The 23321-nt window shown below is 41.8% G+C and overlaps 1 protein-coding gene across 1 annotated transcript in view; it reads left to right on the top strand.

Annotated features, from left to right (window-relative positions):
* LOC137790010 (pro-neuregulin-3, membrane-bound isoform-like) overlaps nucleotides 1-22455 on the top strand; it is a 170438-nt gene extending 147983 nt beyond the window's left edge. Inside the window, exons 4-9 of the mRNA XM_068583939.1 lie at nucleotides 1642-1668; nucleotides 5370-5472; nucleotides 8381-8507; nucleotides 13598-13707; nucleotides 17872-18054; nucleotides 21248-22455. Of these exons, the coding sequence (XP_068440040.1) occupies nucleotides 1642-1668; nucleotides 5370-5472; nucleotides 8381-8507; nucleotides 13598-13707; nucleotides 17872-18054; nucleotides 21248-21998 (1301 nt within the window). The 3' untranslated portion in view covers nucleotides 21999-22455. The remainder of the gene's footprint in view (nucleotides 1-1641; nucleotides 1669-5369; nucleotides 5473-8380; nucleotides 8508-13597; nucleotides 13708-17871; nucleotides 18055-21247) is intronic.
* The last annotated feature ends 866 nt before the right edge of the window (nucleotides 22456-23321 follow it).

Genomic DNA, 23321 nt, shown 5'->3' with positions numbered 1-23321 from the left:
AGCGAGATACTGCATTCACTTCTTTGGCCTTGCCGAATGTTTGTTCGACAATGACAGGGAAGCGCCTTGCAACAAAAGCGTTGTTTTCATCTTAATCGCGCAGTGATATCTCAACACTTTTAACAGCAAAAAGCATAACGTCCGCGGGATGGAATTGATTGTTCTGATCAATAATTTGTGAGTTGTTATTGGACTGTGAATCAGGAAGAGAGTTTAATAATCCTTGAGGCTTTGGAAATGATGGACTGACATCATGTTCAGTAAAAACATGATGATGACTTACATTGTATTCAAATACAAACATGAATGAATTGGTAGATTGATTAATTAAGGGATTTCAGACCTGCCTTTGTTTCTATTTTCTCTCCGCGATCACAGGAATTGTGTTAAATCCCTTTTCCTCGTTAGGAGTCTGTTAGGCACTCATAGAGTCAATCTTGGCTTTCTTTTTCATACAAAGGATCTAAATGCTCTCTTAAACTTTACCCGAATCGTTTACGTTTTCGAACTGTATTTCAAATTGAATCATTCACAATAAAGAAATACCTATTTCCTAAATAAATAAAGCAAGATAACCTTCTCCAATTATTATAAATCCTTTCCTCCAATTGTATGCCTTGGTCTTTTATGTGAAACTCACTCCAGTTCCCTGGGGTGTTTTTTATGTTTTACTTTCAAAGCCACAGTGCTGACATATCTTCCCAATGTACAATCAAAATGCATCCGAGAACAGATGTTTTTTTCTCTCTGTTCGCCTTTTCTTGTTCTTTTTTTTTTTGAGAGTGCCCACTACTTAATCTGTCAGGAGCCTGGCAAGCCGCATTCTATTTAAAACTCGGACCACCTCTGTCAGAAAAGCAATTACTAGTGAGGGTTTCATTTTAATTTAAATGAGATTACATTACAGTGACATGAAAAAAAAAAGGGGCACTGTCAGGATGGAAGGAACACGAGTGCTCCTTTTTATCTGTTTCCCCACCACTGGGATTGGGGAGAAAAGACTTAACTGCATGATGAAGTGTGTGTGTGTGTCTGTGTGTGTGTGTGTGTGTGTGGGAGAGGGGGTGGGAGGGGACAAGACAAGAGCAGCATACTGTATGCCTACGACTGCGCAGGCATGTGAACATGTGTGTTAGTCATAAAGTGACCAGCTATTGAATATTGAACAGCTGTGCTTGGAGACAGAGGAGAGCAATTACTGCAACGCCTCGGGCTTAAATCAATAAATAAGCCCCGTGCAAAGCAACGCCAGTGACATGAAGCTATACATGTCGTTTTCAACTTTTTGTTTTCATGATCCTTCCTCTAATCCTCTCAGCCCCCGTATCTTTGTTGTCTTCTTTCTTCGTTCAAAGCCACTGTAGGCCGTATGAATTCAGAGTGTATCTCGCGAAAAGCATAGCAAGCATCTGGGGCTGCCTGGCTCATTACCTGGTGCACCAGGGAGAGCCATGTCAGAGGAAGCCGTCAAACCAACTTTATGCTCTGGTTGCAGCATGTGTCTTTCCCTAAGGTGAATTCTTAGTGAGATAGAGGCACATCATGTTGTAACTGTTTTATTCCCCCCCTCCACCCTTCCCTATCTCTTTCTCTCCCCGTTTCCTCCCTCCTTCTGATGCTATCTGGCCTTGACTGGAGCAGCGGACGAACTTGGGATTGAGTTCATGGGTAAGACAACTTTTCATTGACTGTTAATGTGCCTTACATCTGTGAAATAGCACACACGAAACACAAAGTCCTGCACAACAACGGCACTCACCTTGGAAAATTAATGCGGGCCAGTCGCCATGGAAACACCGTTGTGGTGAATTAGGTGTATGCTGTCTGCATGAAGAACAGTGCCGTTATAGACGATGGAGCAATGAAGACACAATGCAGCAGTTCACATATAAATGTCTGTCCACGTTTGCAATGTGTCGCATTATATAGAAAAATATCTTTCTTTGTCTATACAAATGCAATTGACGGCAATATAATTACAATTTAACCCTCTTTGGGTACCTTTCCGCCTTCCAGGGAGTGAACAAGATCTTAAAAATACAAATTGAATAGCTCCTCTTTTGTTAATAATCACACACTGTTCCTTGTCCAGAGGGAGTATACAATCTTACCCACCCGCACACAGCCTCGACAGTGCCACTCGGAGCATTTTTCATTTTCTCCGTGCCATCTTTTCCTCGCTCTCTGGCTTCCTTTTGTGCATACATGAAAACCAACATTGCCTGCTGTGAGGTTTTCCATTAGCGTGGCTTCATCCGCTGCCGTCACATCACACACTTGCACCAGGAAAACGCAGGCGCTCTGAAAAGCAGAAGCCTGCCCTGCACACAACATTCACCAGTTCAGTGATTTTAATCTGGGGACTAAATTAGTGCACAACGCTCCTGCAGGTGGGCGGATGCATTAGAGAAAATGAGAACAGGATTGATCGATTGATAGCTGGACAGATGACAGACAGAGGAGCAGGTTGTTTTTCCCGGCTCTGAAAAGCACTGTGCATGCTCACTTGCTTATTCATTGTGTTCTATTATGACTTCCTCTTCTGCTTTGGAAATGAATCTTTCGATAGCCGTTATATAAGCCCAATATGTGACATCTGAGGCCGTCAGTCAGAATACAGCAAAGCTCTGGTTGAAGTGGGATTATGCTCTAAATAATCTTGTCTTTTTGTAATTGTTTTGGGCCCAGCTGCTGAAGCTCTGTAGTCTCCCTAGTTTGCGTGCCCTGATGTATTTCAGGCTGAATACCCCTCCCCATTTTGTCATGGATACTTTGGCATGCTCTTCATCGTCGCATGTTTTTCTAGCTATGTGTGGCTGCTATGGCATAGCTGCCCATATGGGATTGTGTTGTCCTCGTGTCAATATGACATGGCTTAGCCGATGTAGCTGAGGCTGCTCAGTTAGTTCCGTTTCCCAACATGCTCTTGCATCTAATTTCAAGAATGCCTCGTAGGCATCGGGCATGAAAGCCCTGTAATGGTTTTATATACAGACTGCATGTTGGTTTTTCCTCGCAGCCATTCAGCAGAGCTTTGTAGACAGCTGTTTTCATGTTCCGATTTTAGAAAGGCCTGTGCCATCGCTCTGAAAAAAAGGCAAAAGCTCGTCTCAGGTGGTGCCGCACATGAGCGCTGATGATGCAGCAGCAAGAAAGCAGAGTCCCCATATGTTTCAAAGATGGAACCGTCGAGGTCCTTTCACTGATGGTTAAAGACTGCAGGGTTTACAAGAATACAGAGTCCCAGACTCTTTAGTCCCAGATTTCTTATAAACTGAAGCAACTGCTGTTGTTCATTTGTAAAGTGCAGCAGGAGACATTGCCTGCTGTGTCCCAGAGAAATGACAGGGTATCAAGGATCTGAGTCACTCTTTCAAAGTATGAAAACACTACTACTATCAAATATGTGATTTGCCCTATTATGTTCTGTTATGCACAAAATAACATGGCGGCTATATCCCATGGCTGATATTATCGGCTTATTCTAGTTATAAATATCACTATATGTTGGCAGAAATACATAGCAGTTTTAGTTCAATAAATTGCAGCAAAACATGTTTATCGGCTGCATTCTTGTGTACCATTGATTTAATTTTAATTTAAGTTAGTATAGTTTTGCTTGTTCAGTATTTATTAAAAATATATATATTTATGACTGATGATTTAATTTTATTGTATGAAATTAACACATTTTATACATATAGTAACTTAAATAAATATAATAAAACTAAATAATTCACCCCAAACAACTTTACCACAACTCTTTTTGAACTGTATCCAATGGAAAATACTGAAATCTGCTGTATATATTTAGATAATATCCAATTTGTATTATCCTCAAATATCAGTATTGGTTTCAATATCTCAAATCTATACCTGTCAGGTAACAGACAATGTAAACGAACTAAACTAGTTAGTCACACTCCAAATTGCTCTTTTCAAAGTAAATTACATGTTAGCCAACTTTGAAATGTAATACTTTAAGCCAATTATTTCCCAAATGAATGCACTTAAAGTATGACCAAAATGATCCACAAAGCTGTTTGTCTGCGTCCTGCTGTTAAATAAGCAATAGTGTGTCACAGCTGACCACCCCTGCAGCATTTCTACATTGGCTCTATTTTAATTCCAACCCGTCCTGCCTGATTTTCACAGGAGCTGAGTGGGCAGTATAGACTGTATATCTCCACATATTGTGACTGCAGGACCTGTTCAAATCTTATCTTCATCTTTTGCCAAAAGCATTCTAATATTAAAAAGGTTTCCCGCCAGTGTGAACTCAGTTACACCATACCAGCCCTCAAATGTGTTGATGCAGCACTGATGTAACGCAGAGGAAGAAAATAGAGGGGGAAAGGGTAAAAAAAAAAAACACAAAAAAAAACAGTGTGCTTGGTTGCACTTCAGTGTAAGAGGCTATCCAACTGTGGCCTTAAAACAAGAGTTAGAGGAAGTTGATAAACCAGGGTAGACAAGAAGGGATGAGGAAGACCTCCCAGGACAGTTCTCTGACAACATCAAAAGCCCGAGACAAGCCCTCAAAGGTCACAAACAAGTTGTGGGGATGTTTGCTGCACTTCACCCGGCTGTTGTCAAGGTGCTGAGCTCAAACAAAGGGGGATTTATTGTTTGTGGCTGATTGAGTGATGTCACAGGAGGTTGTGTTCAAGGTCATGAAAGATTGGGACATCGACGTTTCCAAGTCTCCTCAGTGGATTAGTCACATACTTAGCCGTTGCAGGTTTTAGACCGCGAGGCAACTTGTGCATGTCCCACCTTCACCCTATGGTAAGCAGTGCGGCTCCACAATCCAGCTGCTCAGTCAGACAGATATCTGCGAGGATCAACTGCTGCTTGTCCCAGTTGCTTGTGACCTTAAGCCTCTTCTGTTGATGTGCAGGGGTCTGACAAGAAACTCCGGGAGCATTCATTTGCTGCTAATTCCCTGTCGCCATCAGTCTCCGAATGCTGACACACATACAGTGAATGCACGCGTGCACGCGCTCGCTCGGCGTGGCCCCCGCTGCGCAGACAGTCCATCGTGTTGCCTGCTGGGTTTTTCTCAACGAAATGATTATCACACTTCACTTAGCACATGTCACTGAGCCCTGCCTGTGTCTGCCATGTCCCTATCTCGTGCTCAAACACTGACATTTACTGACAAGCAGCATCGGTCGCTTTATGCTAATGCCGATTGTGGGTGGATGCCTGTGTGCGGTCCTTGTGTGTACGTCCATCCACTGTTTGTGTAAATGCAATATGTTAATTCATGATACATTTCTTTCTCCTTGCGCCATCGCAGCCGCAGCTCATATTCTTTGTGTCACGGTAGAAATTCAACGGCCTGAACTGTATTCTCTCCTCTGCAGAGAGTGGTGACACTTACCAGAGGCAGGTGCTGTCCATCTTCAGCATTGCCTCAGGGATCTGTCTTCTTGGAGTGGCGTGTATGGCTCTCTACCGCCGCAACAAGTGAGTGATGCAAGCCAGCACCACATTAGTAGAGTATGCCCCCGGCTGTGCAGAAAGAGCACTTTACTATCATGGCGTGGAGCCCAATGAAATTCTAAGTGTGAGTTAGCTGGAGGATGTTTTATCAGGGCTTCAGATCTAAATTGTGGAGGACGCGTTTGGGACAGATACTCATGTAAGATTTATTTGTAAAGTGGTTTTCGCAAGCAGGTGTGTCACAAAATACACACAAGGGCTAGCAAATACAAAACATGTTAGACCCTAAGCACGTAACTACGTATTCTCGACTGGGTAAGAGTGTCGTACCAGGCCACATGAAAAGTTCCCGCACAAGCCAATTCCTCATTTCAGGGAAGGAAAAAAGAAGAAGCAATGTAGACCAAGTGAAAGTAATGGCAGAGTTAAGAGGGAGTTAATAGGGTTGGCTTTATTGAATTGGTCTTGATAAACAAAAAAGGGTTTTATTTTCATCCCTGCAGCGCTATGAGAAGTGCAGCGCCTTTCGGTCAGCGTGACCGGAGAGTCCAGGCTCAGCGGTAAAATAAATGAACGGGAAATTATCCAAACCCAGACTCCTTTTTTTTAAATTGAATTCCTTTTCCCAAAATGTTGTTTCACAGTATAGCTTCTCCTGCAATTAACTTAATTGTATTCTGCTGTTCAGTAAAGACCTGAAATTGAATTTGTATAGTACTTCACAGAGAAGATTAATCAGTAGGTCCTTCATGATAGCGTTTGATGAGAGGGTTACTTATACATCTTTAAATTACTAACCAAATTAACATCAGAGGCTTGTTAAGTATGTGTGTTATAAAATGTTGTAATAAGGCAGACAGTGAAGGGCTACATATCACTATGGAGGATTTCAACCAGTTTACTCATGTGCTTCTTTTAATTTCTTACCATGTGTTACAACCCAGCTTGGAAAAGGAACGGGAGGAAACATAACGATTTGGTCAAATTTAAGTTATTACATAATTTTAAGAAGCTTACATAACACAAAAACAAAAATGGAGGAAAACTACAAAGGAAAGAGGCTTGTGGGTGTTATTTCTCAGTATATTAAAAAGAGGAAAAATAAGAGCTATGTAAGTGACGAACTCTAAAGAAACCGAAAACGTGAAATGGTCGGACTAGACAGTATTATTAAGGAGTAGAACAAAACACAGGTCAATACAGCACACTTGCACCTTGTGTCTCTAAATTACAGAATATCTGAACGTGTGCAATTAGTGATCAAATGAAACCAGGCCCTGACCCCTGGGAAGTACATATTGCCTCAATAACTAATCACAGTGCATTTCACAATTAGCAATAGTGCTGAAACAATAACAAAAAGAGGCACTAAGACCCAGAGCTTGAAGGTATCACAATGTAACTCCATGCATCCTCGGTACATTAACTGTTAGCTCTGTTATTTAGCCAAGAGGCCCGTATGAACCTCAGCCGCCTGTCGAGCTGTCCATTTGAACCTTAAGTACCCAAATGTCCAGGTGGCACTCCACTCGACAGTCGGAGATGAGCCACGCCTCAGCAGGAGAGAACCAATTGCATCCTATCAGGCATACAAATCGCAAGAAGGGTTAAAGACAATACACACATTAGGCGGGCCCTTGCGCTGGCCGTAACAGCATGTCATTTACTCCAGAGGCTTTCAGCTTAAAGCCTCAGCTGCAGAGAATTGATCAACTTTGTATTTAAGGATGATTATTTAATGATGAATTAACATTTAAATAACTTCAATTAATTTTAATCTAATCAAAGCTTAATCCAAAATGAAGGAACACTGTCATACTTTATATTTAGCCCTGCTAAAAGATGCCATCTTGCTCGTCTGTTTACTTGTTTTGTTCATAAGAGCCTTTTTTTAATGTTAAAGATTGGAACAATTTCAAGCAATAATATTCTGCAGGTGACAAAAAAAAAGTAAGCTATTTACAAATCTAAAAAGCCTGCTGAGAGTCACCAGATGCACATACCATTAACACCACAACCATTAATGTGACATGTTCACTTTGCAGTTTTGGATTAAACACGCTGCACATTATCTTTCCATTAAAACATCCACCCAGACATGTTACTCCTCTGTTTGTAAAGTTTAAAACTCTCTGTTAAGGTATTTCTGGAAAATCATTGTCTTTCTTTATTCATTTTGCCAGAAAATGATCACAAAGGCATGTAATGGACGTTTCGCGGTACATTTCCTTAATTAAATTTCCTGTTGCGCAAGACATCGTTCCTCCTGATGCTATTTTTGCAACCAGTTTGAGCACTTTTCACCACCATCAAACCTTCAATTACAGCTCTGGAAGAAAATGTCCATATGTGAGCTGCTCGCACATCGGCGACATTTGACAGATGTTGTTAAATATCCGCAGTGTTTTGTTTTACATAGATTATATTTGTTTATTGTCATAAATTAGTAAAAAAAAAAAAAAAAAAAAGAAAAGCGACTGTAAAAGTCAATATTCTTTACCGGGGCTGGTTGTTGTAGAATGTTGAGTGATTGTCCACTACAATGTAGGAATAAATGTATGTGTGTGGCTGTTTTCACACATTTACAGTAAAGTGTGTTAAGAATGGAAGGGTATTATGTTGATAAATATGATCACATACCTCACTGTTACATGGGTCTATAAAGAGCTGGCCAAGTGGGTCATGGAAATCAACGCCTGGACTCAAAAAATACTATCAGAGCTTGTCATTATTAGAAAGAATGCATGAGGCAAATTGCTAATCAAGACTTTATACTGGAGTACACCAGCATGTTCTTTTTCTTTTTTCATTGTAACCTTAATGTACAGTCTTAATTGTAACACAACAACAAGTCTTGTTTCCTGGATTACCCATTTTAGCCGTGATATTGCAATCTCTCCCTCTTCCTCCCCACACCTGCATTCCTCCACAGAAGACACAGGGAAAAACTCCAGGCTCATTTCTCTGAGAGCCGCAGCCTGAGGGACTGCAGTGTGAACGCCTCTGGCCTCATGTCCAAATCTACACCCAGGCTCCAATACAGCCTTCAACTCCAAAAGGTAAGTTTTGACCTGGTGTTGATGTATTTCCAGTCATATCTTTATGATCATCATGATAATTTTTCAGCGTAATGTGTAAGATACTTCTCTAAAAACAGGGTTTAGAGCGTTTGACAGGATGATGTAGGATGTGAGCCTTAATGAATCTCTCTACTGGCTGAAGCCTTTTGTTCACACTCATATCTGACGGACTGAGAGACAGTGGGAATGTAGAGGTTCAAATAAATGCATCATGTGTTAAACAGGAAAAATATGCTTGTCATGTTCACAATGACAGTTTCCTGTGACAAACTGCAGATTAGAAATTCTGATCCATGGCGTGTAGCGGGTCCTGAACTCACAATGCAAGCACAGCATAATAACTGCATAGTAGACAAATAATGTTAAATGAAACTTTACTAGTGATTTTGTACTCCTGAAAATGGCAAACCTTTATTTGTGGTGCATTCACTTGCTTTATGCAAATAATAATTCCTTCTCCTGACATTTTTTAAACCTCAACTCAGCGAAGGGAATGAAAAGAAAAAAAGTTGTGTGATTAGAATATGGATTAATGAAGAAACACAACGCTGAAACTTTTCGGAGAGAAACGGTACGAGCCCAAGGAGAAAAGTCTCATTTTGGCAGCAACTATTTCTCACAATGAAAAATACCACACAGAAACCTCAGGTTTAAGGGAAAAGAAATGTCAGGGTGTCGACATGAAAGAAAAAGGAGCTTGAAATGAATTAAAAGCCAGCGCAGACTCTGCTGGAGAGGGAACTGACCCAGACATGCATAGCAGAGCACGGTCAGGATGTAGATGACACAGATCAGGCTGATGTGTCCAAAGAATCCCAAGGAAATTGCAGCTTAATGCAAACTTATGAACTCCTCAAACGAATGCAATCGCTATAGCGCATCAGCACTTTTCTGTGACCTCTTTGTTTGGTATTAAAATAACTGTCACAGAGTGTGTGCACATTTTATATTTTTAAGAAGATGCCATATATTGTTGTTGTTGTTGTTGTTTGGTGTTCATCTGTTTGAGAAAAGTTACACGCATCACTGATTTCATATCATATGCTAATGTTCAACCTGCTCTTTATAGATGTGGAAATCTCCAGGTGTTACTGACCCTCACAGTATGCAAGAACATAAATAAATACTTAAGAACTCCTGCAATTTGCATGACTCTCACATAAATATGTATATGTTGAGGAGAAGCGAGGGTGGAACGCCTGTTTGATAACCAACACGTTTTTGTTTTAGACACAAATGTATTTGTTGTTGCCTAAAATTCCTCATTCAAGTTCAGCCTTGTTCTGTCATTTCCGCGTTCCCAAATGAAGCCGGTTCTGAATCTCTTTAATAATGCAACGGCGTCTATTGTCACCCACTGAAACAAACAGCCCTCAAGCCAGCCCCGCCCACGGACCTGCGGTAGAAATCAGGGCTTTGAGCGCTTGACAGCAAACGAGTCGTACAACATTTGATGTAAATGTTGTTGCTATTAAGCTGTGTTAAATAAATAAAGTCAAATTCAAATGACTTTCAAATAGGACGCGACACAATCCAAAACCCTATCTACTGCACGGAGCAGATAGACACAATCCTAACGCAAAAACCCTCCACTGTCTCAGCACATCGGAGTCCAGTTTAATGCATTTCAGTCAGTCGCAGGCCCATCGTCCCGTAGCACAATAGCAGGCTATTATATGAACAGCATGACGAGGAGAATGTGGTGACAGGAATAAAGGGATGCCTTGTATCCAGCCACAAAATGCTTTCAGAGCTGGACACGGGGAGGAGGTCAAGAGGAAGGCAAAGACAAAAATAAAAGACAGCAATAACACACCACACAGAAACACACGCTGTAATAGAACAGTGTGAAGGAAGCTTAAGGTGGGACGTTAAAGATCACTGGCTATAAACACTCAGGAGGGGGCATGAGCTGAACCGACCAGGAAAAGATTAACAAGCGAAACCCTATTTTTCCAAAGATTTGACACAGCGACAGACCACTGCTTCTCTCCACCCACTCCCTCAGCTTGCAACCATCTAGGAAGAGGACATGTGCTGTGGGTGGTGCAGTCCTACAAGTTCTCTGGGTTTTATTTAAAGAATGAGTTACACTGACAAAATGGAAAAAAAGAAGAAAAAAAACTCTATGAGGGAGAACAGAGCTTAGTGTTCTTAAAGAGGCTGGAAATATTCGCCGTATATGAATTCAGCATCAGTGGTTTCCTTCTGTGTGCATTTGAGGCAGTAAGGTGGAGGATGAGCGCGGTGAGCTGTGAAAACAGGCTGGCTCTGTCAAGGCAGGTGCAGAGGGGACGATGAAACTGAAGTCCATTTTGGTCAGTGTCTCCCGTTTCCTCCCTATGATAAACTGAGGCGCCACTCGAGTATATTTAACCTCCCCAAAAACATGTCGACTCCCTGAACTCAGGTGTTACAGACCAAGACGCTCTCTCCCGAGGTTTGCTGAGTAGCAATGCAAAGACGTCTACAATACATGCTGACATCATTGTTACACAACGCTTTCTGCAGCAAGGTCTGAGCCAAATCACGTCACTAAACCCTTGGCACCTTTTTAAAATAGACACCTGGGCCACTGTCCTGCCTCGATGCTGTGTGTACTTCACAGTCCTGAAGCTCAGACTTCTTTGCACACCTGCCCTGGCTCACGCAACATTTGTCCACATTTATGTTTGTCTCTTCCATCTGTCATTGCAAAAACCTATGTATATTTGCACATCTGGAAAAAAAAAATTCCTGTGCATATGTTCCCTCCATCTGTGATTATGAATGTAAATAGCCACGTGGACTCCACATGCTCCTGCACTTAACTATAAATACTCAAACCTGGACAGTATATATGAGTCATATGGGACAGTATGACTTGTTTCAAGGCACTTTTAAGGGAAACCAGAGGATAAATGTAAATGTAATTGAATAAGTAAAATGCCTCCCAGGCCTTTGAGAATTAATTCAACACATATGTGGCAATAAGAGTGTGTCTCAAAGAAAACGAGATGGGTTACGCACCTATGGGACACAGTGCACTGAAACCGACATGCACCAACATAAAGGAATAGGGGCACACAGGCTGGGAAGACAAGACTCGACACATTCAATTCCCTTCAGCCGGAAGTTGGATGTAACTAACTAGACGTACTCTAAGGAGAGACTGAGTAACCCTCAGGAACGAGGCAAGGCTGTATAAATACTTCATGGCTGTAGAGAATATAAGAGCCACAGAACTTGTATTAAATTACATTTCTGTAGATTTACGTACAGTAAATCTACAGAAATGTTTTTTTAATAAAATCTCTGCTGCGCCGCAGGGCTGTGTTACATCAAAGTCAATTGTACAATACTCTGAACTCATGTGGGCTCACAGAGACAGTGTCCTGACAACGGACCGAATTTAAATAAACATTGGATTTACAGAAATTGACATCCTGCTCTCCTTTGGAGTATTTTCAACGTTTCAAGAGAACGTTTGAAATACGTCCAACAAGCTGAGGATCGTGTGCACCCTGTCTCTTTAAGATGAGGGCTTTTTATCACACCGTAGCTTCAGAAAAAGGCCCAGTCCCATCATATAATTAATCAGGGTGGCCATGAACAGTAAATGTGGCACGAATATTAGCAACTTGTTCGGTTAGTGTTGTGACAGAAGCTTCCGCAGGTAGCTCCACGATTAATAAAAAGACAGGCCAGTGCAGCTTGAACATTAATAATGCTGTCAAGAGTTACAGACTCCTCGCTAATGTGCATGTCAATGCATAATTCTAAAACAACTGATTAACATTTTGGTCTTGTAGAGCCAAAATTGTCTATCAAGGTGGTCACGTTGACACATCGCTCTGTTTGAGCAGTAAACTACATGTGGTTGGTTCTGCGGCTCGCCCAAGCAATGTCCTTCATGAAGAATGGTCAAATATCCCATTATGCAGAGTTCAAGACATGTGATTTGATGGTAATCCAAGGCGGATTAGTGCTGCTCTGAATGCATAGGTTTGCCTTTGTCCTTGTTATGTAGTTGATAGTCAACATATTGACAGATTTGCCTGTGTTTTCCCTCTGTTTCCCCTTGAAATAGATTCACATTGCTTTGTGTTTATCCAAGGCTTTCACAAGTGGCAAAAGTGAGATAGGAGGGAACAAGCAAAATGGGTTACGGCATGCAGGCCCGCCATTGTCTGCCACAAACTATTTATTCTATCCCCTGACATCGATATCATCCTCTGGGAAAGTTTGCCACAGTAATTGTTCCAGAAAGTGAGGCCTTCCTGCAGGGTTTGTGAGAGGGTGGCCAAAAATGATCCTATTTTCTTGCACAACTGGTGAACAGCAGTAACAGCTCCCTCTGGGAGTCAAGGGTGTAAGGGAGAAAAAGAGGCTTATCAGGCGTGAGCACCCTGAACTGGCTCCAAGTCACATGCAATTGCTTTAATGATGTAAAATCAGACAGAGAGAAAGGCTAGCGCAGGAAGTACTGTAACTGGAATAACAGAATTATCTCATGACTTAGTGCCTCGCAGGGGGTTATTGGGGCATCCATGGCCGCTGTGCCAGAGCTCTGTCTGGGGCCTGTTGTAAGATAATGGTGTTAATTCCGATAAGAATAAAGGGAAAGAATTGAGGGGGGAAATTCTTTAGGAACCATTAATATAATCTTGTGTGGGATTAATTCTTTAGTGCAGCGGGAGTGTTACAAGGGCCATGGTGGAGTTTATTCACAAAGCGTCCCCTCCTAATCTGCAGTTTAAAATGTCAAGTGTAATTAAGGACACACTGCCACATTAAGGAGGATACATCAGTGAGAGAACATCCTCAACCTGACTTGGGACTTAAACCTGTGTGGGGACCGCAAACAGTATCCTCTGCATTTATGTATTATACCCTAATCTTATTTCCTGACCATCTTGTCTTGGGATTTTGATTGTTATAGCAAATGAATCCAAGCCAAGCCATAAGAAAGGAGCTTCATGTTTGCGTCTTTCTCACAGCTCTCGGATAATGATGAAGATACATCCTGAAGCCACAATTACCATGTTTTACAGCTCACCGTGCCCTCTGTTCTTCTTCCTCTTTTGCAGAGCTGCCGTTCTCACGGATCATCTGTTAAGGGCGGCAGCATGGCACCAGGCACATCAACAGTAGCCCCACCAATTCTCAGCAGAGCGCTGTCTAAAGGGAAACGCTTCAGGTGACAATGTGACATCCTCTTATATCCTGTCTCATATCGTTCATCATATCCAGATATGAGAGGCAGCCAATTGAGAAATGTAATCACCCTGCAATACGGTAGGAAATGTAGACCTCCAAATAATAAACAGATCATTTATAAAATTGTTAGAAAGATTTATGGTGATTATAATTTGGGGCCACTATGTTAATATATATTTTGGATAGACTGTCAACAATATAAGCTTTGCCTATGTGCATGTGCTTGGTTAGAATCTGACGTTTTATAGGATTATTGGTTTAGCTAGGTTAATTAAATGAATTACCATCTCTTGAAATAGCTGGAAATGAAGATGTCTATATTTACATGGCATGTCCAGTAAATTGTGCAAAGTGATTAAATGTGTGCTCAGGCGGAAGTGACTTTCTGCACACTGATAGGGAAGAGGAGTCGTCCTCCGTTTAATGTGCAGAGTTAAACATTGGTTCAACCAAATTCCTTTCATGCCACCCTTCAAGTGACAGAAGATTCAACAAAAGGAACAACACAGGGCTGCGGGTGAAGAGCGTGCCGCGTGTTACAATGGCCTCAGCTTGGATGTTTACAGAAAAGCTAAATTTGTTTTGATGAAACGGGTGCAGGCCCACGATGACAGTTAATGACATTCAGCCACACATCGTGCAATAATTTGTTTCAGAAAAGTGTTTTTCCCTTTGCACCTATTACACTCATTGATGGTGAATCTCCAAGATGGATGTCTACCTTTCACTTGATCTGATGGTGTTCAGCCACCTTGGAAGCCACTCTGGATAAGAGAGCAGGCTGTGCAAGAGGCGTCACACATTTATTTGAAGTCACAACACACTGCTGTGCGCATTAGAGGAACTAGCCATGTAGTGAGGCGATCCAGTACTGTCAGGATGTACAGTGATTAAAGGAAGCCGTGTTTGCAGAGATAATAAGGAAGAGGGTGTGCTTGGGCAGAGGGAGTTTTTTCATACGTCTGGTTTACTACGTTCACAAATGCTCCGCGTTTTACTGGGCCGCTGCTGTGTCGCAGAAGAAAAAGGTTTTCCGAAAGGTTGTCATGTGTGGCTGCGGGGCTGGTGCCAACTCATCCTGGCTTTTTATTCTCCACAGTGCCATGCAGGTGCTTCACGGAGTGCAGCTGACAGTCAATCATGTGTTCATCTTGTTCTCAAAGGAGGCAGAATAGAACTTGACTATGATGGATGATGTTGAGATGCTTTCAGCTATTGACCTGAGAGAAGTGGACCACATTTGAAGCTATCGGGAGAAATGCTCCATAAAAGCATGTCAATATGTCCCATCAATATTGCTTCGAAAGGTTAACCGAGTATCATAGGATTTAGCTCTGTGTATGAACATGTGCAGATTGATTCGCATGCTTGAATACACAGCTTATCTATTTCGTGAAAACATTGTAAACATCACGTGAATCAATGAATATATATATCACACGTATGAGAAAAAGATTGTAAAAAATATCACCTGCTCGTCAAACGCAAAGAAGAGCAGTGTGTTAGGCTGTACGATGGTGTTTTGAGCTAAATGCTAACGTCATCAAGCCGATGACGAGTGTTTTGGCATGCTAACTTTTGTGAATTTGCACTACACAAAAAGGACATCTTGGGCGGATGGGAACAGGTGTTTTGCTGGTATTTGGCATTATTGTTGGTGATCATTTTTCCAGGTGGGACAATGAAGATGACCTCGACCCACAATTAACTTCAATTCAAATGCTTGAATGCTAGAGGAAAGGCCAGGTGATCATTAAAATCTGTAGGCTGAATGTCTGTAAAAGATAAATCAGTCCGGACCAAAGACAGACATCCCTAAAGCCATGTTGCTGGTGTTAATGAATTAACTCTGTTGCATAGTGTTTGTTGTACACATGTCACTAGGGGAAAATGAACAAATCCATCATTTTGAACCAATCATTTCCAATTTGGATAAGTTTGGGATAAAGCGACCAGCACAGATCCTTCTGTTCCGCCTGTTCTCAAGCATACTTTCGAGGTTGCTTTGCCAGCACAATCCGATGGAAATAACACCGTCCGAGTCAATGTATAATCATCACACTGCCAGTAGTCAATCATTGTTGTCATTTGTGCTATTGTTGGGATTTGATCAATTCCCATATTCCTTTGTCATGATTGGATTATAAAGAATTTGTAGGCTAATCAATATTCTCAAATTGAGTCAGTGAACACATGCATATATTAGAAGTGCTGTGTCGTTGTGTCCTGCTGGTTCTGTGGGGAAGAGTGTTTATTCTTGTCACGTGTCCTCCTCCACTGTCTCCCAATGTTTTCTACCTCTCTCCAGTATATTCAAAAGAGGCACAAACACAGAAGACCTTAATGAAATACGTGCTGAATTACACTCACAGCCAGTCTTACCCATTTAACATCAGGAGGTTGTACTTTTTTTTTAATTGAAGAGATAAGCAGCTGCCTTTCAGTTTTAGACCTTTAACATTCAATAATTACGACAGCCTGGTGATTTTGTTCACAAAATCATATTTGATTTTTTTCCAGCTTTCAGTTAATCCTAATTAAAAAATCAGCATGCTAATAGCGAATAAAAATGACATAATTCAGCTTTATTCGTATAAACTTTTTCCAACATCAGTCGATGCAAACGTCCATGCTGGCAAAGACCAGGGCCCACATTAGCCATGCTTATTGTTCCAAAGCCTCAGACATTTGGGAATTATTATAGTTCAATATTTTTCACACAAGGGTGTGTCCAGCCAGCTATCAATTAATAAGCAGATGTGCACTGGACTAGTTTACTGCCTGAAATAAAGTAAATCTGGGAGTTCATTTGAAGGACAAGCTAAAAAATATTGGAGTTTGGACATCTTGATTACATTTAAACACAGTTCACAACTTTATACATCGTCTATTTTTGTAATTTGTCACTGCCGCAATGCCAAATTACTCAAGAGCCAAAATCAAGTTTGGAGAATGTTGTTGCTGATTTGTGTTCAATGCTTCAATGAAAACAGTTTTTTCACCCAGCGGTAACAACATTTTATAAATTCTTTTTGTGGTTCACTTAAACGCACAATCAAGTGACCTTTTTCTCACAAAGGAAAGAGTCGCAGATGATTGACAAGGCAGCTACACTGCTGAAATGTATTTAAAGAAACAGAAAATCCACAGTGCTGTGGGAGTTGTTTGTTCTTGCATGATTTACATGCACATGGGACTGCAATATAGTGCCGTTTAACTTTGATTCACATGAGATGGCATGTCTTTATTGCTGCAGACGTGCAGGGATCTGCTTTGAAGTTGACCACTTGCTGCCAACGGAACAATTTAAAATTGTTCTTGGCAGGAAGCACAGTTTCTACAGATCCTTGATGGCAGCATGATAGAGATCTATTCTGGTCATTTTGATGTGGCTATCAGGATATTCCTTTTTGTATGTACAAGCATATACTAAGAAGAAAAGGCTCCTCAGCTTCCGCAAATATGCAGACTAATCAAAGTAGTTTCGTGTCCCAGAAGTACTTGCCTTTTCAGCCATTAAAGCTTTGTGGCACTACGGGTGGCAATGTCGGTCATCCATTCGCCCCAGATCATGATCAGTTATCCTCTGACTTTTCCTCTGGAGCAACCATGAGCTTGACATTTGTGGTTGTGGGTTAAAAATCTTAAAAGCATTGGATGGATTGCCATAAAAAATATGCAAGGTCATTAGAGGATCAATTGTTATGACTTTGCTAATGCTCTGACTTTTATTGTAGCACCATAAATAGCGAAAAATCTATTTCCCCAGGACTTTGGCTTGTGACCAAATACCCACAAAACTAATGATACATCATTCTCAGCAGTAGTTCGTGTTTAGTAGTATTTAGCTAATGTTAGCATGCCAGCAGGCTAAATATTACCTGTTAACCATCAGCATGTTTGCATTGTCACTGATGTTAGCATTTAGCGAAAGTACGGCCTCACTGAATAGTATAAACGTGACGCGTGAAGCTTCTTTTCCAATCAAACATCGAACAGAAAGGTCAATCCCGTCCAGTCCATCATAGCAATGCACACAGGAGACCAGACACATTTGATACAACAAAAACATGTGTGAGTGCTGTTTGAATTCATGTAACTTTTGTAAAGTAGTTTAATCCGTGCTATTCCCTTCTGGTCACAGGAGTAGTTCCCTTTCACTCAGTCCTGCCCAACAACGGAGGGAGACCAGTTACTTCAGGACCCCGCCCATTTCCAGAGGGAAACACAAAATATCGACAAACCTCATTGATGGATCCAGAGGGAACGGCCACGTCTACAAACACTTGCAGGAGGATGAGCCAACAGACGTGGAGTCCATAAGAAGGTGAAACTTTGACTTGTTGTGTTTGTTTGATCCACAAAGAGGAAATTATATTTGCCCCTTTCCACACTGACGTCAAATAGCTGGTTAGGTAACACTGACCCGCGGAAAAACTGAGGTGTGGTCCGAGTGGCAGAAGGATAATTTGGGGAGAAATGAGTTTATGACTGAAATGCTCGCAGTCCGAAACTATGAACTAGCTTCCTGAAATCTGATCCAGGGAAATAAATGAGATCTGCGGTGCCCTCCTTCAACTGAGACTGTCACAATTAATTTGGAGAACACACTTGATCCAAACTGCTCAACAGTATCATGGTGCTAGGGAAGTCCAGGAAATGAGTCTGTGTGTAATCCTCCCTCCACTTGCCACTGGGTTGTTGCTGTGAATGAAGATGATTTATCTGCAGGGTTTTATCAGGGTTGAAAATATAACAACAGCGCCAAAGCTAATTGCCAGATGATGCATGACTTCACATGAATTTCAAGATGTCCAGAATGGGTTGATATTAGGTAACGCTCGAGCATTATGTAAAAGCTTTGCGATTAACATATCAATTACAAATATACATTTTCTATAGTGTACAAGCTAGATAGGAAGTCATATTGGTTGACTGCAGCCTTAAAGAACAAGACTACAAATTGCAAAGAGTTAATTTAAGGCATTGACACATCTTAAATTCTCCTCCTTATGCTCATCCTGATGTCGAGTGAGGACAGCGAGTTGCCCTATTTCATGGCTATCAGCAGTGAAGCACAGCTACTGGCGCTGTTTCAGGAGGCTTTAGAAGCAGGGGGACTTTTGGCAGAGCCACCTCTCGCCAGTTGGCTATCTGGGGGCTTAAAATAACTTACACATTTTAAAAGTACAGTCTGATGATCATTGCTGGCGTCGGTTCAAAAGAAAAGCTTGAAATGAAATCCTCTCAGACACATTTGTTATCAAAGAGGGATGTTCACCTCATGTCTTAAGGGAGGGAGGAGATGATCCTTGTTGGGACAAAGTCTTTCGGTTAAGACGATTGTTTTTGCCTCAAACATCATCAGATTAGAAATTAGATTGATTGTTAGCCGGAAAATATGTCTTTCACTGTGGATTGAAATGTTTGTTTTTCTAACTAGCCATGCATAATGTCAAGCAGTTCTCAAGACGAGTAACAATAAAACATTGAAGTATTTTAGGATTTATTTAAGGATGCAGACGAGAGCATCTTTAAGCCTTTAAGGCAGTCCTATTTAGCATACGACTCAGGAACAGCCTAATTTGCTGTCAGTGTGTGCAACTTGAACGATGGCACTGTTATCAGAAACGTCTGTCGTTGAAGCAGTAGTGTCCCTCGTGAATTCCACACACTTAAAAGTGCCAAGCAATGTTTCTATTAGCATGCCAACCTGATTGAGCGCTACAGTGGCTGGTGAGATACACTGCAAGCTGCCAAAACTCTTTATGTGACCTATTTCCATAATTTACATTTTTAAACAAAGCTCCATGGAGCTCAGCAGTTCTTTCAAATGGTTGTGCGGGGAGATCCTCCAGGAGCATAGCCGTTTCCCTCTGAACACACACACACACACACACACACACACACACACACACACTCACACACACACACTCGTGTTCACACACAGAATGACAAATAAACAAACTACTAAAGAAACTAATGAGACCTCTTTTTTTTAAATCACAAAGGCAAAATCTGTAAGCTATAGGCAATGTAACCTAACACAGTTATTTCAAGTGTTTAGGAGAAGAGCTGAGGGTTTCTCCTCTTCTCTGGGATAAGATTGTGTTTGAACAGTTAAACAATTTAGATCTCATTATGCATTGATAATTCCCTCACAGATCTATCAGTCGAGTGTATTTCGCAGGCCTTCAGGAGGTTGAAATGACGTATTTCTCGACTTAACAGCTAAACAACAAGCAACCAAGCTTACAGCCCCCTCCTCCTCCTCCTCCTCCAGCCCCCTCCTCTCCCTTGTTGCCATGGATACACTCTCTCATCTCTGGAAATGAGAAATGGGAGGTGGAAAGGAGAGTGAGAGAACGAGAGAGGGGTAGGTGAAGGAAGAAGGGAGATTGTGCAGAGATGATGAGCGCAGTGAAAGATGGAGGCACAGAGTGCAGTGGAAAGTGTTTGAGGCGACAGCAGCAAACAAACATGAGAACACTCCATGTTTTCCATTTTGTGACAACAAATCCCTGCAGAGTATTGTCAGTTTCATTATCCAGTGTCAAAACATATATTTACCCATCACAGATAAGGACAGAATTGTCTGCAAATTTGCTACGGGAGTTATTTTTAGATGTGTTTTGATCTGCCGGATTTACCTCCAGCTTGCATTTGCCCTTCTAATACCGAGGGAGGAAAAGGAAAGTAATTAAATTATTTAAACTTGGTTATGCTACAAACAGTCTCTGAAGGCTGACAATAACACTGGCTGTCTCCTAAGGCTTTGCCAGGGTGATTCTAAATGTGAATTGAGTCTTCGGTAACAATATTAACTTGTGTGCGCATTCAACTCATATACAATCATACCCACTTGACTCTGGATACGTTTGCCTGCACTCCCGTATTAATTTCATCCTGAACATGACGCCTTTCAAGCTTGTCGACACCGTTTCGTGATAATTCACTCATACGTGGTGGAAAGATGCATCATCACGCAAACGTACATGCTGAGACTCTCACACCCACGAACACGCCCACATTAGCCCCTATTGTCCCATTATGAATCTGTCAGACTAGGTGTGTTCTGTAAGATTATGTATGTCGAAATTATAATACACACGTTCAAGGAGACACATTGTTCCTCATCCTCCCACAGGCCGGGGTCAGGCATCCAGCTGCTGCGTTTCTAAAGCCTTAAATCTCTGATAAGGCAGTCAAGAGAGAAGGGATTTTTCAGTTCACGCAGCAACAATACGGACTGCTCATGTTGAGGATTATAAATAATTACAAAAGATTACTAAAGAACAATACCTAAATAATATTTTTGTCAGTGCAAGATGTGTTTTTTGTTCAGACAAATGGGGGGGAATGAAATAGTAAAAAGCACAATAGAATGGCCACTTTTATCTTATCATATTCTATATTTTATTCCTCTTAGGAAATGAGTGCCTCGGACAAAAAGGTCACAATTTAAATGACTTGGTCTCTCTTTCTCACACTGCCATTTCTATTCTCTCTTCCGCCTCAAGGTGTGATTCTGCCAGCGGAAAGGTCGGCGCCCTTCTCAGCAGGACGTCACTCTCCCACTTCGCGGCCAGGAAGGGATGGGCCGAGGTCCCGTGCACCCGTCTGGATAAGGGAACAACCTGCCTTCCGCCTTCCCTGCGCACCCAATCTGTGCCCATCATCCCTTCCCTCCAATCCTGTGACCTCGAGAATGTGGACGCCAGCGAGCGGCACCAACGGGCGCTCCTCAAGTGGCACCCCGCGTTGGCTGCGGAGACGGCGATGCCCAGGAGCGCCTCTCCCTCTTCACCCGGCGAGCGCGTCGTGATGGCGCCCGGCGTGACGCCCAGCGGTGTAAGCCCTCCCGCCACCGTCATCGTTCCACTGGGGTCGGAGAAGAATCTCAGCTCCACGCAAACACCCTGCTCCTTCGAAATCACAGTGGAACTCGCGCAGGAATTAAAACAGAAAAGCCTGTCCATCCCCATGAAAATGTCTGGGTCTCAAAGCAAAATCCACCGCGGTGGCACAAACACTCTGGAGGCTGGTGCCGCGCAGGAGTCAGAGGGGACTTGTGTCCAGTACTCAGCCAGAGTTCTGCACACAGGCGGCGGTGGGACCAGAGGTTCGATGGCAGCGGGCCAACGAGAAGGCCAGGGACAGTGCCAGGGTCAGACGTCCCTCGTGTGCGGAGGCGCAAACTTCTCCTTGGCCAGCGAAGGGCCCAGCTGCAGAGGAATTGGAAACGCTTATGCCAGGCCCTCCGCGAGCTGATTGGATTAACTCCGTAAAGCGTCAAAGACACCGTTTCCAATAACTGTGTACCTTTGCTGGTGGCACAGGATGGTTAGCAGGTGGAACCATCTGTGAGGCCACACGGACCAATAACAGATGGCCGTCGATTTTGATGGAACATGAACAGATTGAACTGCATACAAAAAAATACTGACATCTAATTATAAAGAAAAAGAGACAAAACAAACACACATTGTGAATAAATGTGACTCAATAAGGAAAACAAAACCATGACTTGAGTGGGAGCTTGACTTAAACAGTGTATTGAAAAAAAATGCCACTATTTAAACGGAGCTTCTACTTAGAAACCAAAATAGTGTGTCATCTCTATGTTGTTTCTCTATTGTAAAGAAATGAAATTATATATGTCATATAATATATGTCATATAGACGTATATATATATTTGACATACAATTGTGACAAAATAAAGAATAAGATAACAGTGTTAATTAAGGGCTTCAATCTATTTTTATAACATGTGAAGAATGTCTGTGCTTGTGAGTTGTGAGATATACTGAATAATCAATATAAATACCAAACGTGTTCAAATCCCATCTGACATAAAATATGCCTATATTTAGGTTAGGGTGAATTTAATATAGGGTTTCCCTTTATCCCCATGGCAACAGGCACCAGTAGCATGTGCTGCATTTAATCTCGCACCTTTTTAGCTGTCCCTCATACCTGAACCCTGAAAACATCCACACCAATTATGGATAGCTCTTTTTGTTTCAGATATAGTTCTTCAGGTTTGCGTGTGTGTGCGCGCCTGTATTCCTCGTGTTGTCGGGCCATAATTGTGTTTACACAGTCCCCCTTTTTCGGGGAGGACAATTGCACATCTCTATTATGTAAATCATTACATTTGTGTCGAGGATTAGACAAGTTGCGGTGAGGGTTAAGGTAAGTCTACAGGAAAGGAATTTAAGTCAATGTAATGTCCTTTTAAGTGATGGAAACAGGACTGTGTTTGGGGTCGACTGGAGTTAATGAGAATCAATAGTGTAAACGAAAAGAGAATCTTCTACTTTATTCTCAAGTTTAGAAGTAAAAAACAAAGGTAAGAACTGAGCGGAGGATAATAGATAAAGCTTTCATGATGGAGTATTCACTCTGTGTTTGAGAAGAAAAGGCTATTTCAGTCTACAGTCTTTATTTCCCATAATGCACTTTGTAATATACCCATAGGCTATAAACGCAAAAGAAGATCAACTTCACTTTTGAATTATAACAATGGCCATGAGGTTTGTGAATGGAAATGAAGCAAGCAGAGTACAATTCTTTTTTTTTTAATTTATGCC

The sequence above is a fragment of the Clinocottus analis genome, unplaced genomic scaffold (assembly GCF_023055335.1).
Source record: "Clinocottus analis isolate CAN_PGR_092001 unplaced genomic scaffold, fCliAna1.0.p SCAF_19, whole genome shotgun sequence".
NCBI classification, from domain to species: domain Eukaryota; kingdom Metazoa; phylum Chordata; class Actinopteri; order Perciformes; family Cottidae; genus Clinocottus; species Clinocottus analis.
The sequence above is the reverse complement of the archived record's forward strand: the minus strand, read 5'-3'. Positions and strand labels throughout refer to the sequence as shown.